The 14,570-nt window shown below is 35.4% G+C and overlaps 1 protein-coding gene across 1 annotated transcript in view; it reads right to left on the bottom strand.

Annotated features, from left to right (window-relative positions):
- Positions 1-6,329: 6,329 nt before the first annotated feature.
- The window catches only part of LOC129246132 (2-hydroxyacylsphingosine 1-beta-galactosyltransferase), a 72,952-nt gene continuing 64,711 nt past the window's right edge, over positions 6,330-14,570 (bottom strand). The window contains exons 4-7 of the mRNA XM_054884694.1: positions 11,893-12,189; positions 11,152-11,816; positions 10,956-11,078; positions 6,330-6,754 (exon numbers count right to left, since the gene is read on the bottom strand). Coding sequence (XP_054740669.1) covers positions 6,604-6,754; positions 10,956-11,078; positions 11,152-11,816; positions 11,893-12,189 — 1,236 coding nt within the window. The 3' untranslated portion in view covers positions 6,330-6,603. The remainder of the gene's footprint in view (positions 6,755-10,955; positions 11,079-11,151; positions 11,817-11,892; positions 12,190-14,570) is intronic.

Raw genomic sequence — 14,570 nt, 5'->3', positions numbered from 1 at the left:
CATGGTAATGTCGTGGTAATTACTATTTAGGTGTTGCAACAATAATTCGCTGTACTTATTGTGCTGTTAATTGGATGAAATAGAATAGAAGAATGAAATAGAATTTATATGCATATTATTGCCCTATTACCCTACATTTATTTATAGTATTCCGTCTATCGAAATTACTCGGAGGATTTCTAATCGTTCGGGAGGTGAAGTTGAAGGAATCCATATCAGCAGAGTGAATAAGTGCCATTTTCAATTCAATAGCAATTGTTGTTGGAACTGTCAAGCAATTTCTGACAAAAGTCTCGATTAACGCAATGATTACCATATTTCTTAAACCGCTTGCAGCTGACTCTATGAATTACTTCGCAGGCACGAATTCCCGTACATTAGTTTATAATTGCATAATTCAATGTTGGGCAAATCTACTTAGTTCTTCGGTCATAAAAACTGAATTCTTATTTTTTTATTCAAGTTAGGTTAGGTTAAGTTAAACTGGTTGACTTACAGTCACGCATAGCCCACTTGAATCAGTAGCAGTACCAGAGTTCATTAGGTATGTGTTTTGAAATAGTCCACTTACATGCTGCCTGTTTTGTTGCAAATTTAAGGATGCATTTTCCACCTACTGCTGAGATATCTTCCAATCCATCAAACTGTGGTCCCTCCAGATATTTTAAGTATTTTTTGAATAACGCAAAACGTCCGCAAAAGAGATACTCTACACTTTCCCTTGAGCCCTGATCTGATAAGCATAACCTGCTGCTGGGCTATGTCCCATCAGCACGCCTACCATAGTTCTACAGTCTCTTTGTATTAATGATAGAATAAATTGGTATTTCGTTGACAAAATCCGAGAATAAATAGACCCCGTTTATCGCTATACAATCTACTACAATACCCTAATGGCCAGGAACCCTATAGAAATGTGGGCTGCAATTCGCTGCTAACCTCTCTACTGCCTCCCTGCTCTGAAGAACGATCTTGGACGTTATACTAAACGGTGTAATTGACAAGTGGCTTACTGACTATCTCTGTAAAAGTTAGCTTTGGAGTTGGTCCCAGTTCCAATTGCGAAAGCCTTAGCCTGGAATACACGGCAGTGATCTGGAAGCTTATACGACTTCCTTAGGTTTAACTCTGGACAGTATATCCCGGCGCCTACTCCACTAGTCATTTTAAAACCGTCCGTATAAAAGTTAAGTGTATTGTATTTGGAAATAAAGCCCTTACGCCATCTTCTTCTTCAATAGTAATCTGCAACCTTGTTTCCTCTTTAAAAACCGGAGCCTAATAGTCCATATTGACTATATTTTACCAGTTTATTGAGCTATTTCCATAGGTCTTGTATGAGAGTTCGTTTGGTGTTTTTAGACTTCGTGCAGATTTCGCTGCAAGGTTTTCTGCAAAAAGATCGCCGTTAGAGTCATTCTTAGCGCTTTCGTAATGCATAAAGCAGCTAGTCGCTGAATCTTTGTCATAGGCGCACAAGTTAATTCTTCAGAGAACTAAGTTGATCCAAGTAAGCAGGCGAGCAGCTGGTTATGTACAAACATCGCTTCCTAAGCCGAAGAAGATCAGACGAATGCATGTATGCGCGCCGACCGGACCTGACTAGATTCGATTAATAACTTTGGTAAATTTTTTAGTTACTTCCGTACTACATAGAGAAAATTTCCAGGCAGTGATATAAAAAGAGAGGTTTGTATAGCTTCACTAAGAATCCATTCATCTCAGAATACATATGATTTATTGCACATCAAGTTTTATAAAAATATTCCAGAAAATGTTATAATTATGTACAATATTATTACCTCAAAAGTGGGCTGCGTGATCCATCTACGGTTAGGCTGCGCGATGTAGGCCAACCTGATCCAAAGCTCGCTTGAATTGATTTTGAAATCAGTTACCCTCCTATCCAGCTTATTCGCGATGCAATTTCCAGGTATGTCTCTGAGTCCAAGGTTCCACACACCGCTTAGTTCGCTCATTTAGAAAAGCTCTATGATCCTCTGTTACTTTAGATGAAGCAGAGAGAAGTTGAAGTTGTAGAGATTTTTTGGCTGCTTACTGGCAGAGTTGATACAACAGACAAGTCCCTTACCCACCACAATGCAGCCCCTTTTATAGCTATAAAATTAACTGGAGAGACGCTGCAGTAGTCGCATACTTGGTTCAGCTTCTACACTTCTACGTGGATAGCACTCCCGACCAAACAATATGATCTTGAACCGTTATGGAATATCGCCACTGACTCTGGGTCAAGGTTTTTCACGTTATTCTCTGCACATCTTTCTAGGATTTGTGTGGAAAAATTATTTTCAAAACAGAATTGTAGAGCACTGTAATCTTCCTCAGCCGGGAAGAGTTAGGTGAATTTTTGAGCGACCGAATTTCAAATATTATATTTCCACGATAGGCATGCATTCTGTTTGAGAGCGTTGCAATTATCCCGAAATTTATCACAGATATCTGTAGGCAGCAGGTCTTATAGAGCTTCAATAGCTTTGGCAGGTATAGAAGGCGATTTACGATAAGGATACACTAAATAAAAATAAAAAATTCCATGCATTTGATAATGTTGACTTAGAAGAAGATTCTGAGGAATGTCAGAGGGAATCAAATCTTTGGTATAAAATAAGTTGCCATATAAATTCTAAGTAAAGGCTAAAAACTAGCATTGAACTGTGACGTAAAAGTAGACTGCCGAAGTTTTATAATTCTTGAGAAATCACTCATCCATAGAAACTTGCGAGAATGAAAGACCGAGCCAAAACATATTTATGGAGAAAGATGTCACAAGAGCACTTGAATGGGCCAGCGCATCTTTATATCCATATAAACTTAAGACCCCTGATCATTTTTAAAAAATCGAAAATTTTTTTTTTACATAAAGTGCTAGTAAATAGTCGTAGAAATAATATAGAATTAGTCCTGAAGGTCGGCACTACCGAGAAGCAGCTAGAAAAGACCGGGGAGCGGTGCGCGCCAAGCGGTAAATCCGGCCGCTCGGGCCCCTGTGGTAGCGGCAGGTGCTGTGTGCCTTCGGATCGACTGCTATTGTTCTTTTCCTCTCTATTTTTCGAAAATATTCTCTCCTTTACAGTTAGAGAGCGTCCTTCGAATATAATATACGGTAGTACAAGAGAAATTTTCGTTGGTGATGGTTAGATTTAGTCTTCACACGCGTCGGTAAATTTTTCGTTCGTTTGCTCTCAAAATTTTTCGGTAAATTTTTCATTCTATTGCTTTTAATCATGGATAAGAAAAAGAAAAGTGGTCAGCACCATAGAGTGAAAAGAAGGAGTTTTTTGGGTAATCAACATACTTCAGATGAGTGTACAGAAAAAACCAGCTCTGCTGCAAAGAAACTGAAAAACGCCGATCCTAAACTAGAAGTAAAAATTCATCCGTTTTTGAATTACGTGATCGTTCAATGGTCTGTATTTGCTACACTGCAGCAGAGAGTTGTTTGTGCAAAGTGTGGAAAGAAAGTGGAATTTGCAAAAAGTGATGAAAAAGGATTAGGTTTTGAATTGGAAATAATCTGTGATTGTGAGGAGAGTGAATCAATCCCTTCAAGTCCAAAAATCAGCCATGGTTATGAAATAAATAGAAGAATTGTTTATACAATGCGTTTGTTAGGAGTTGGATTCTGTGGTTTACTGAATTTTTGTGGACTAATGGATATCTCAGCAACTGCATTAAGTTTAAATGGCTACTATAAAATCTTACAGCATATTTATATAGCACTGAGGGCTGTTACTAAAACAGTTTTTGAAAAAGCTGCTCAAGAAGAGCAAGAAATGAATAAAGAGAGAGGATTACCCGAAGATAAGCTTATTGTTTCGGGCGATGGTTCCTGGCCAAAAAGAGGATTCACAGCTCTACTTGGTATTGTCAGTTTAATCGGCAAGTATACAAATAAAGTCATAGATGTAGTAGTAAAGTCGAAAATTTGCCAAGCGTGCACTAACTATTCCAAGAAATTCCCCGAAGATACGCCAGAGTTTGATGCTTGGTTTATCGAACATTGTGAAGCAGGTAATTGCACAAGAGATCATGATGGTAGTGCCGGACTTATAGAAGTTGAAGGAGTGCAAGAAATGTTTCTCAGGTCTGTGGAAAAGTACGGTGTTATGTATGAGTACTACATCGTACGGTGAGGCTCTTAAAGTAAAAAAAAGCATGTGTTTTACACGTAGGCAAAAGTATTTATCGACTTGGTAAAGAAGCCAAAAAAAACCTTGCGAAAATGAAAAGAGCTCTGAAAGCGCAAGAAAAAAAAGAGGCATTAGAACGAGGTGAAGAAGTACCAAAAAAAAGAGGGCAAAAAAAAGTGATCAACCTGCAGTAAAATCTCTACAATTCACTGAAGCGCAATTGTCTAAATTATCTAGTTACTTCAAAAAAGCTATTTTAACTCACCCCGATTCTATGACAGACATGAAAAATGCAATTCTGGCCTCATTTTTTCACAAGTGCTCCACCGATGCTAAGCCGCAACACCAGTATTGCCCAGCCGGAGCAGATTCATGGTGCGCCTATCAAAAGGCAGTAGCTACAAAGCAGAATTATAACCATCCTCCAGCTTTTGATGACGAAGTTCAAGGTCTTTTACAGCCAATTTACGAGGAACTAACCGATGAAAAGGTGCTGGAGAGATGTTTAGGGGCTAACACCCAGAACAACAACGAAAGTTACAACTCGTGTGTCTGGAACATAGCCCCTAAACATAAGTTTGTTGGGAAGAAAACTCTAGAAATTGCTGCTCTAAGTGCTGCATGCATTTTTAATGAAGGACTTTTACCAGTTTTAAAAGTGATGGAAGTTATGGGTGTCAAAATCGGCCTGGAAGCAAGGCGCTTTGCTGATAAGGCCAACGACAGGCGCCTAGACCGAGCCGAGCATGAAGCTACTGAAGCATCAAAGGAGCATAGAACTGCTGCTAGAAATTCTAGGATTCTTCAGAACGATGCCTACGAAGAGCAGGAAGGAGTTGTGTATGAAGCTGGAATTGATATGTAAGTATAACTCACTTTTTTTACGATTTTTCAAGTATAAAAACTTTAAACGCGTTTATCTCAAAACCACGTTTTTTCATATGGATGCCACTCTCACTTGAAAACTATACCACTTATTAATATGATCCAAGTAGCATTTTATTTCTTAGATGTCTCGCTATAGCCGCAAGCAGAATCACAAACATTTATTGTTATTTAAAAAAGTTATAAACAATTAAAAGTGAAAAAATAGTGGAAAAAAATTCAAAAGTCCGCCATTTTGTTTTTTTTTTATTAAAAATATTTGATTCTGCTTGCGGTCATAACCAATTCAATACAGAAGATGAAACCGTTTGATTTTTTACTTTCAGATAATTCGTTTTCGAGATATGATGGCATCCAACTACGAATCAGCTAAAATTTAGCAGCCATTTTGAAAGCCACCATTTGAAAAAAAAAAAAAAAAAAATTTTTTTTAAGCAATTTAAATTTGTTTTTTCACATGTAAAAAAATTGATTAATAAATATATTTTGTACTATGAATAAAGTTTATTTAAAAAAGCACACAAATCAAGGGTAACCTGGCCTTAAGTTAAGCGTGTGGCACCGTTTATTTTCTTCATTTCCACTGTTAAGGGAAGAACTTCTTCAGTTTTTCAATTGATGCTACCGCCGGTTATATCTTAGCAGTATTTTTAAGGTTCATTGCTGAAAAATTACAAAGTCTGTATTTGGAAGCATACGGCTTGGGAAAACCTTGAGTGAATACGAGTATTCGTATTATAGCTGCCAGTTTTGAATTTAAACTTCAGATTTTTCAACTTAATATTTTGAGGTTTTATTTATAAGTAGTGCCATATTTTTTTATAACTAATACAAGCATCCGTAAAAAAAAAATAAAGTTTCTTATTTTTTCGTTAAATATTTTATTTAAGTCTATACAACTAAAGCTAATTTGTAATTGCACCTACGAGTAAAAGCAAAAATTATTCATTGCTTCCTTGTACCTTTACTTCTATAAAACAGACAGACAGACTATTCTACATATAAACAGTTAAATAATGAAACGCTTGAAAAAAACACAAATTGTATTATTTATGTAACAAAAAATTAAATCAACTCAAAAACAAACGCATTCCACAAACAAATCAATTTACGCAGTAGTTTCAAACTTCATTTGACTTTGGTCTTGTTGTTGTAAATTTTTCAAATAATTATTTAAAATAGCATAAGCAAAATCAAGCAGCTAAATAAAATATTTTAAACCATATTTACTTAAATTTTAAATTTCTGCAGCGTTGATATTTTTCTTTGTTTTTTTGTTTTTCTTACTATTTTTCAAAATTTATTTGTACATATTATTAAATATAAATTAATAAGTTTATGTAATTAGACAATTTACAAATACTTTTTCGACACAATGGAAAAAGTCGAAATAATTTCACACACACTGTACAAGACCATACTGAATTTAAACTTTAAGCTCTTCCAAGAGCTTGCTGAGCGAGCAAGTGTATCTGAGAGTGTGTTGAAGCAAACGCACATACTTTGTACACATACATAGACACTTTTCAATTAATAAATATCACCAAGATTCTTTCACTTTGAGCTATCAGTTAAGTTTTTTGACTTTGTGATGAGTTTGACGTATGCTGTGATGTATGACTTCGGGACGAGAAAGCAAACGTTTCAATAGATAGTAGAGTAGATAGATGGCGCCCATGTAGAGAGCGACTACATCGACAAGGTAGTATTGGATCCAACTGAAAAGAAATAGATGAGGTGAAATTTGAATTGTTTATTTGTATTTTGTGGAGTTGCAAATGATCTTCATTTAATAGTTTGAAAAAAAAGATTATTAACCGCTTCTGTGTGAAACTTCATCGAATAGGATATATTGAAAGAATAATGATGTGAAGATATGCAGATTAATAATTATAGCACAGGGTTTTATGAAAAAGTTTTGACAATTTATTTATTTCTTTTTCCATTTTAATATCCTTTTTATAAAAATGTAGTTTATTCTCCTGCAAAGCTATATAACTCCAAGTTTCAAACTTTGTGCAAATTTAAAACCAAAATGCAAAAACTGTCTTTCATCAAAATTTCGAACATTTTAATTTTAATTTTTAGAACAATTTCGAGTACGTAGTTTGAAGCTTGGATTTATATGGCTGTTATAGGCGAATGAACTATATTTAAAAAAAAAATTAAATATAAAAAACAAACAAATTATCCAACTTGCCGTATCAAAATAAAACATTTTACAGTGTCATTCTCATTATTTCATAGCCACACCTCGGGCATCGGGGTGAAAGTTGACAGTTCTTACAAGTGTTCATACTCAAAGTTTGTGAGACTCGAAGCTTTGTCTGAAGTTGTTTTGCCAACAAAAGGTTGCTGAAACTTGAAAACCTGAATAGCAAGTCTTGATTTGATCCAGAAAGCAAATTAGGTGTTCGAATACCAAACGAAAGTCAAAATGTTCCAAATTCATACGTTCCAATGAGAATCCATTTATACAATATATACCTTACATTTTGCGAAAAAAGTTTTACGTTTTCAGAAAAAAGTAAATTCACCACTTAAATCATTATTGTGGGGAAAACATTGATTAATAAGTTGGGTTAACGCCGTGTTGCCGCATAGTTGGTCCCAAAGAACCTGAATTTCATGCAAAATACAATAAAGGGACCGTGTTGATATCGCCAAAGATATTTCCAAGGCTGAATCCGACCCAATATTCACCAAACACATCATTACTAAAGACTGGAGACGAGGTGCTTGTTTATAAGTAAAGCACGCAATCCAGACATCAGGCGAGTGAGTGAAGAGCTTCGAACGAACCAAGACCATAAAAATCACTTCGTTTTCAGTCGAAAAAGAAAGCATGGATTGCACCGGTATGTAAACCACAAATTTTAGTCACAGTTAATACGGAGTATTACTTGGGTGCTATGAGACGTTTATGTGAAGTAATTTGAACAAAAAGGATCTGTGGGGAAATAACTCGTGGACTTTACATCCTGATAACGCACCGTCGTACAGTGCCATCATTATCCGTGAATTTTTGACCAAGAACGATACAAATACCATTCATTAGCCATCGAATTCACCCGACATAGATCCCTGTAATTTTTATCTATTTGATTTTTATCTGAATCAAACGCTGGCATAAGTGCGTTATTTTTGAACGGGAGTAATTTAAAGGCGATAATATCACTTCTGCGGAATAAACTTGTATTTTGAATTTGTAGAATATATTCCAGGAACTTTTTGATCAAGGTGTATACATAGTCAAAATAATTAGTCAAATGTGACGTGAAATATGGCCATATACATATGTATTACCTATTTAAATAAACTCAACAAGACAAAGAAAAATTCTAAAGGAAAAATTTAACCATAAAATTTTTTTTTTAATTTCGTGGTTTCAAACTACATAAAAAATAGTGGTAGTTCAGGATGGATATATATTTTTTTTTTTCATTACTTTTGGAGCAAGTATGTTGCATATTATCGTATTTGTTTCTAAAAATTAGTTTACAGGCTTAAATATAAGTAAAGTAGAAGAAAACTGAAAATATTTGAAAGCAAAACTTATAATTTATATTTATTATAATTTATAATTTTCTTAAATGTTAAAAAACATGTACCAAGTTTTTTTAAATGAAATATTCCCTTCTTTGTTTAGGATAAAGCAGAAAAAAATTATTCGGGAAAAAGTTAAATTTTGAAAATTCCAAAATTTTTGGAAAACATTTTTTTTTTTGACATTTTTTTAAAAATACTTTGCCTCACATTTTTTGTTATTCTTTTATTGGTAGCATAGACTGTGTTCGGTAATTCCAAAATGTTATTCCCATAACTTTTCGTGTTATATTTACATATGGGCAGCGAATCAATGAAAAATACCACTTTAGCGAAGCGCGAACACACACGTTAGGTACTGATTTATAGAATAGTATCAGTTATTAATAAAAAAAACATGAGAAAAAAATCCGAGGAGGGTCTTTTTTAAAATTAACAAAAAAAATTTAGCCCAACAATTTTAAACAAAAAAAGTTAATTTTTTCTCCAAAAAACATTTTTTAAAGTACATTTTATATTTTTCAATTTTGGGTTTTGAAGTGAAACTCCTTAGGCGTCGATGAACGAGCGAAAACGGATAGTAAAATTTCAAGGCCATGCAACGTTTTGAGCATTTTCGTTGCGCGAGAAAGAAAAAAGATGTAACGTAGAGGAAAAGGAAAGAGAGAGCTATACCTTATATATATCTTAGATACACTTTAGGCTATTTTTCCTGAGTTTTTCCTTGTGGTTGCTAATTTCTAGGGAGAAATAACACTGCCTACTTTTTGGCGTGGTTGTTGTTGGTGCAACCTTGTAGGAAATATATTTTTGGTGCCTACTGTTTAAGGGGGGGTAGGGTCACAAAATCGAAATTTTTTTTCTTCACTCATCTTATAGTAAATCATTTCAAGAATGTTGTGTCAAAATTTTAAGTGGATCGGAGCAGAACTCTCAAAGTTATAGCCTTTGTAGGCACTCTACCTCGAATGCGGAGCATCGATAATTTCTCAGAGTCATTTTTTCAAACGCGTTTTTCCCGAAACGACTTCTTAAAAGTCGGTGCCAATCACAACTCCGAGACTATTCAACCGATTCTTTTCAAATTTGGCACACGTTTTCTAAATCAAAAATACCTCCCCCCTACACTGTTTTTTTTCATTTTTTTTTTTTAAGGTTGTTTTTCACTTACAAATATGGCGAAATTTTTCGCCAAAAATGCTCGTTTTACGTTTTTTTGCCACCAAAACTACAAAAATGAAAATGAAAAAATTTTATTAACGTAGGGGGGAGCATTACGTCATACTTTAACTGAAAAATTCGACTTTTTTAGTTTCAGATGATTCTACGACGAATGCCGATTGGCACCGCAGAGCACCTCTCGAAAAACATATCTCCAAAAAAACTCTGTCATGGGCTTATTTGTCAATATTTTGTTATTAATATTTTTTAAAAACTTATTGAAAAGATGTACAATAACATGTAACTTATTTTATTAAAGTATCTTAAGCCATATTTCTGTAAAAAATTCACAAAAAAAGTGTTTTTTTTAGCGCTAAACCCTACCTCAAACCCTTACAATTTTAGGTAGTTAATTTATATTTTGAATATATTCTAAATGTGTCCATAAGTAAGATTTATATAAACAGATTGGAGTTTTCAGTGTGTTCCAGGACACTCCGGTGTTCAAGGAAACGAAATTGCCGATGAATTGGCCAACCGTGGATCAGCGGTTCCCCCACAGGGCCCAGAGCCTATAATCGGAATAAGTGCTGCAGCAATCATAAATAGGATCAGCGATTACATATGTTTGCAATCCACATAAAGAGCGATGGTCCGGTCTAGAACGCTGCAGAACTGCAAAGTGTTTTGTGACAAGTCCGAACAGAAACTGTCAAAGTTTCTACTAAAAGTTGAAAGGAAAAACGTTCAATTTATGGTCGGTATTATTACAGGACACAACCCATGGGACCAGCATATAACCAGCATTGGCATCATTGAGGACGCGATGAGCCTGAAGTTGCTTGAAGGAGGCTCCTTTGCTAGTGCAGGGGTCGTGAGAATGAGTAATATTCGTTCTCTGAAACTGGAGGATATTTACAGATTTGACAAAGAATTTGGGAAATTCTCACAGGACTAACTACCTTTTTCTTTTTTTTTTTTATTCTTTCCTAAGTCTTTCTCTGATACTTTTCTCCTTTCTTGTTTGACTATCTACACTCTTTCCAGAGCTCTAAATACAATGGGTTTTTTTAGCCTGAAGGGTTTGGTGCTCCTTGGCTCGATCTTTCAAATTTCAATTTCAAGTTTTGTATATGAATACATCCCCACCTCAGGACCATTTAGCGGCATATTTGTTTTCATTGCTCTCACGTAATCGCTAGCAATGCTTACCTCAAATTTCTGGCGGGCGATTGCAAATGGTAGGCTCCTTTGTGACGCAATACATATTCAGTCCAGTATATAGATGTCTCCAACGGCGTAGTACGCTGATCAGTCAACAATTTTTGACGGAATCTGCAAGAATTTGGAAACAAAAAATTATATCCAACATGACAATATTTTATTGTACACATATTTTTTGATTTACCTCGCCGCTTTCCTATATTGTGGATCGTGTATGACCTTCATTATCGCCTTGTACAGTTGACTAACTGTCAAAGTCTCCAATTGCAATTTGATTGCGTAACCATCGACCTCCGCCTTAGCCGAGTTAACATCATGATCGCAGAACACTGGCATCGTCACTACGGGCACGCCATGGTACACCGTCTCAAACATGCTCAGCAAACCGCCATGTGTAACGAAAGCGCGTAGCTTGTAATGTCCCAAGATGTCCTGCTGTGGCAACCAACGGCTGAGGCGCACATTCGGTGTAAGATCATGCATTTCCGATGCATCGCCCTCGTACTTCCAAAGCACATGATACGGCAGGCGGGCGAACGTCTTCACTAGCAATCGTCGCAATGACTCCGGCATATTGGCGGCCTTCACCGAGGAGCCCATCGAGACATAAATGAAACCAGATTCGCCAGCGGAAGCAATGAATTCTTCGAGATCTTTAGGGAGCGCTTTGGCTGGTTTGCAATGTATGCAGGCGATTTCGGCGACATTTGGGTTAAGTGCGCGTGGATATGACACTACAGCGTGGCCATTTTGCAATATGAAACTGACATTTTTCGAGATGTCATAGGGGTGTGGTATATGCGTACCAATGCGTTCACGCAACACGCGATAAACGAGCGCTATAACGAACTGTGGAAGATGGAAGCAAGCGTGAGTTTTTTATTTAAGAATCGACCATAAAAGGTGGTAAGTTTTCATAGTTTACCCTATGCATAATATCCTGAAAGACTTGTATGCCTGTATTTGCAGCGCGCTGCAAAATATTCATTGTGTCTGTAAAACCCGTATAGAAATTCGGCGTTATCGCATATGAGCCTGGATTGCCCGACTTCGCCAGACTGCCAGTATAGAAGCCTACAGTATTCATATACATGAATGGTATTTTGTAATGATAGACCATGCCCAGTGCGCATTCGGGAAACGCGCCGTCCAAGATGGCCAAGTCAAAGTTGCGATTCATCAGCTCTTTGGCTTCAGCATCCTCCAGCATAGCATCGCAGGACTGAGTGAGAAAATGGTCATATGCATTAAATTAGAAATGATAATAAAAAATTAAAAACTTCAAATAAACAAAATATTTGTTATATTGACTCAAAATATTTTCTCATTAGCAAATTACAGCTAACCGAATTCGAATTGAAAATACGTAACACGTAATGTTGAGTAAAGCTAGTAAAAGCTCAGCAACGGCTTAGTCAAGTTGGACGTGCCAACCTTGAATGATTAAATGACTATTGAAAAATCATAGCAAAGAAAAACTAAAGGTTTTGTTCAGGGGCGGATTAAGGCAACTAGTACGACATATGGTGGGTGTAGCGCAGTTGCCTCCATGTACTGCGCTCGTGGGAAGATTTATAAAAAATTAGGTTTTTAGTGCTGTTCAAATGTTGTTTCTAGAAAAAATTTCTTCGCTATCACTCGCGTTTCAAATAGGCATGTGTAGTTTTTCTTTATAACATTAATACTATTTATTTATTTAAAAAAAATCTTCTTACAAGCTTAAACTCTAATCTTAACTAAACTATCCGTATTTTCGGTCTCTTTAATTAATTTATTTTTCTTCGACTCTTTAGCAAAACAAAATCCTTCTATTTATAGCTTGCAATTTCAAGTTCAGAAAATAATTCGGTTTCATCAAGATCGTTTTCATAGAATGGTGTAATTTTTTACAAGCAATTTACATTCGTTTACAATGTTTGAAAAAAACATTTGTACTATTTTAGCAGTAGAAAATTTGAGTAAAGTCTTCGATTTCTTTAACTGATTGGCTAATTTAATTTAAAAGTGCAGAAAGGTCAATATGAAAGCATAATAAACTGATGCCGCAGCTTGTGATGCTGTTACCGACTCGTTAAAAAAATTTGCGTTCGCAGCGTGCGTAAAAGAAAGATGAAATATTTCCTCAAATATTATAGAAGTTCAAGGGTTATCCCGTGGAAAAATATACCTGGAAGTCCGTGGATTTCTCAGATTTGATGCAACAATATAAAGGAGATCGTGTACAAGACGAGCCTGTCGCACTTAGTAAACAAGACGAAAAGAAAATTATAGTAAAAGAGAAGCGAACAACAATGAACGCACCAGCTCTGTTGGAAGCAGGTGCAGAAACGGGCAATGAGACAATGTCCGATGTTTCATCGCATACCTTTGAGCGCATAGGCTTTGATAGAGTGCTAAAAACTGAGAAAATAAATGGTGTATCAATCTCGAGTGGTAGCTTGACGTTACTTATACAATTTAAGGATGCCCTGGTATCGTTTTGATGGAAAATTCCTTAAGGAGCCTTTTCCAAGGCAGATTTCTCTAATGAACTCAAGTTTTCTTCTAATATTTCTTTTTGGAGAATTTTCTGATCTGAGATCTAACAAAAACTCCTTCCTTTGTTTTAGCGTCACTAGAACCTGAAATCGAGTTCATCACATACATATGTAGGTAGCAAAAACTGTTAGGAAAATTGGATGCACTTCCTTTGCATGTTGAGAAACTAATAACAATTATCTTAATGAGTGCTACACTTGTCATTTGACCCTGTTTTGATCTCGAAACTTAGTGAAAAATATAGTAAAATCATAAGAAGCTGTCACAACAAAACAAAAATTATTTCTATGTAGTATTTGGTGCTGCATCCACTTGTCTATCAGTGTTATTGGAATATTTAAATAGGAGTATATGAAGAGCTTACACAGGTAGAGGAGGAGGATCCAATTAAAGTAACACTTCCTTGTGACCAAGCAAAACAACTAATGAAAAAATTTATTATAATGTGCAACAAAATATAATTTTTGCAAAGTAAGCTTTCGCCGACGGAACTGATTAAGCGAATCAAGAAATAAAATATCGTGTACGGAGTTGTCTAAATTTATATCGGATTAATTTCTTTTATATTATTTTTTTTTTTAGGCGGTCAAATTTTACCTCTGTTTAGGTTTAAAAGACATAAGAAATTTCAGAATCTTCATGTGCAATACTGTGAAGATTATTATTCTCGTTTTTTTTCTTGACATATTCAACGTTCAACTCTTTCACATAGGAGTCTCTTTTATCCCTTTCGTGAAAAATTGGGGAAAAAAAATAAAACTAGTGTTTGGGGCTTAAAATACAGTATTAAAATTTATTTCGGCTAATATCCGGCAAAGAGTTTGGGAAACGGATCAGTTTTTTCGCGAAAAAAGTAACATAGAATGGTTCTTTTCAGAGTACATCTCGATATAAAAGTTTTCCCAAACTATTTCAAAAATGTATATTAACGATTGGCAAAGTTATTAAAGATTTAAGGTTTTTGTCCCTTTTTTTAAATCTCCCTAAAATGTAAATGACGCATTTTGATAAAATTGTGTCTGAATAAAAAGTGTTCAAAATTTCATAAATATTGCACGAAAATAA

The sequence above is a fragment of the Anastrepha obliqua genome, chromosome 4 (genome assembly GCF_027943255.1).
Source record: "Anastrepha obliqua isolate idAnaObli1 chromosome 4, idAnaObli1_1.0, whole genome shotgun sequence".
NCBI lineage: Eukaryota > Metazoa > Arthropoda > Insecta > Diptera > Tephritidae > Anastrepha > Anastrepha obliqua.
Note: the sequence above shows the minus strand (reverse complement) of the source record. Positions and strands in the feature narration are given on the sequence as shown.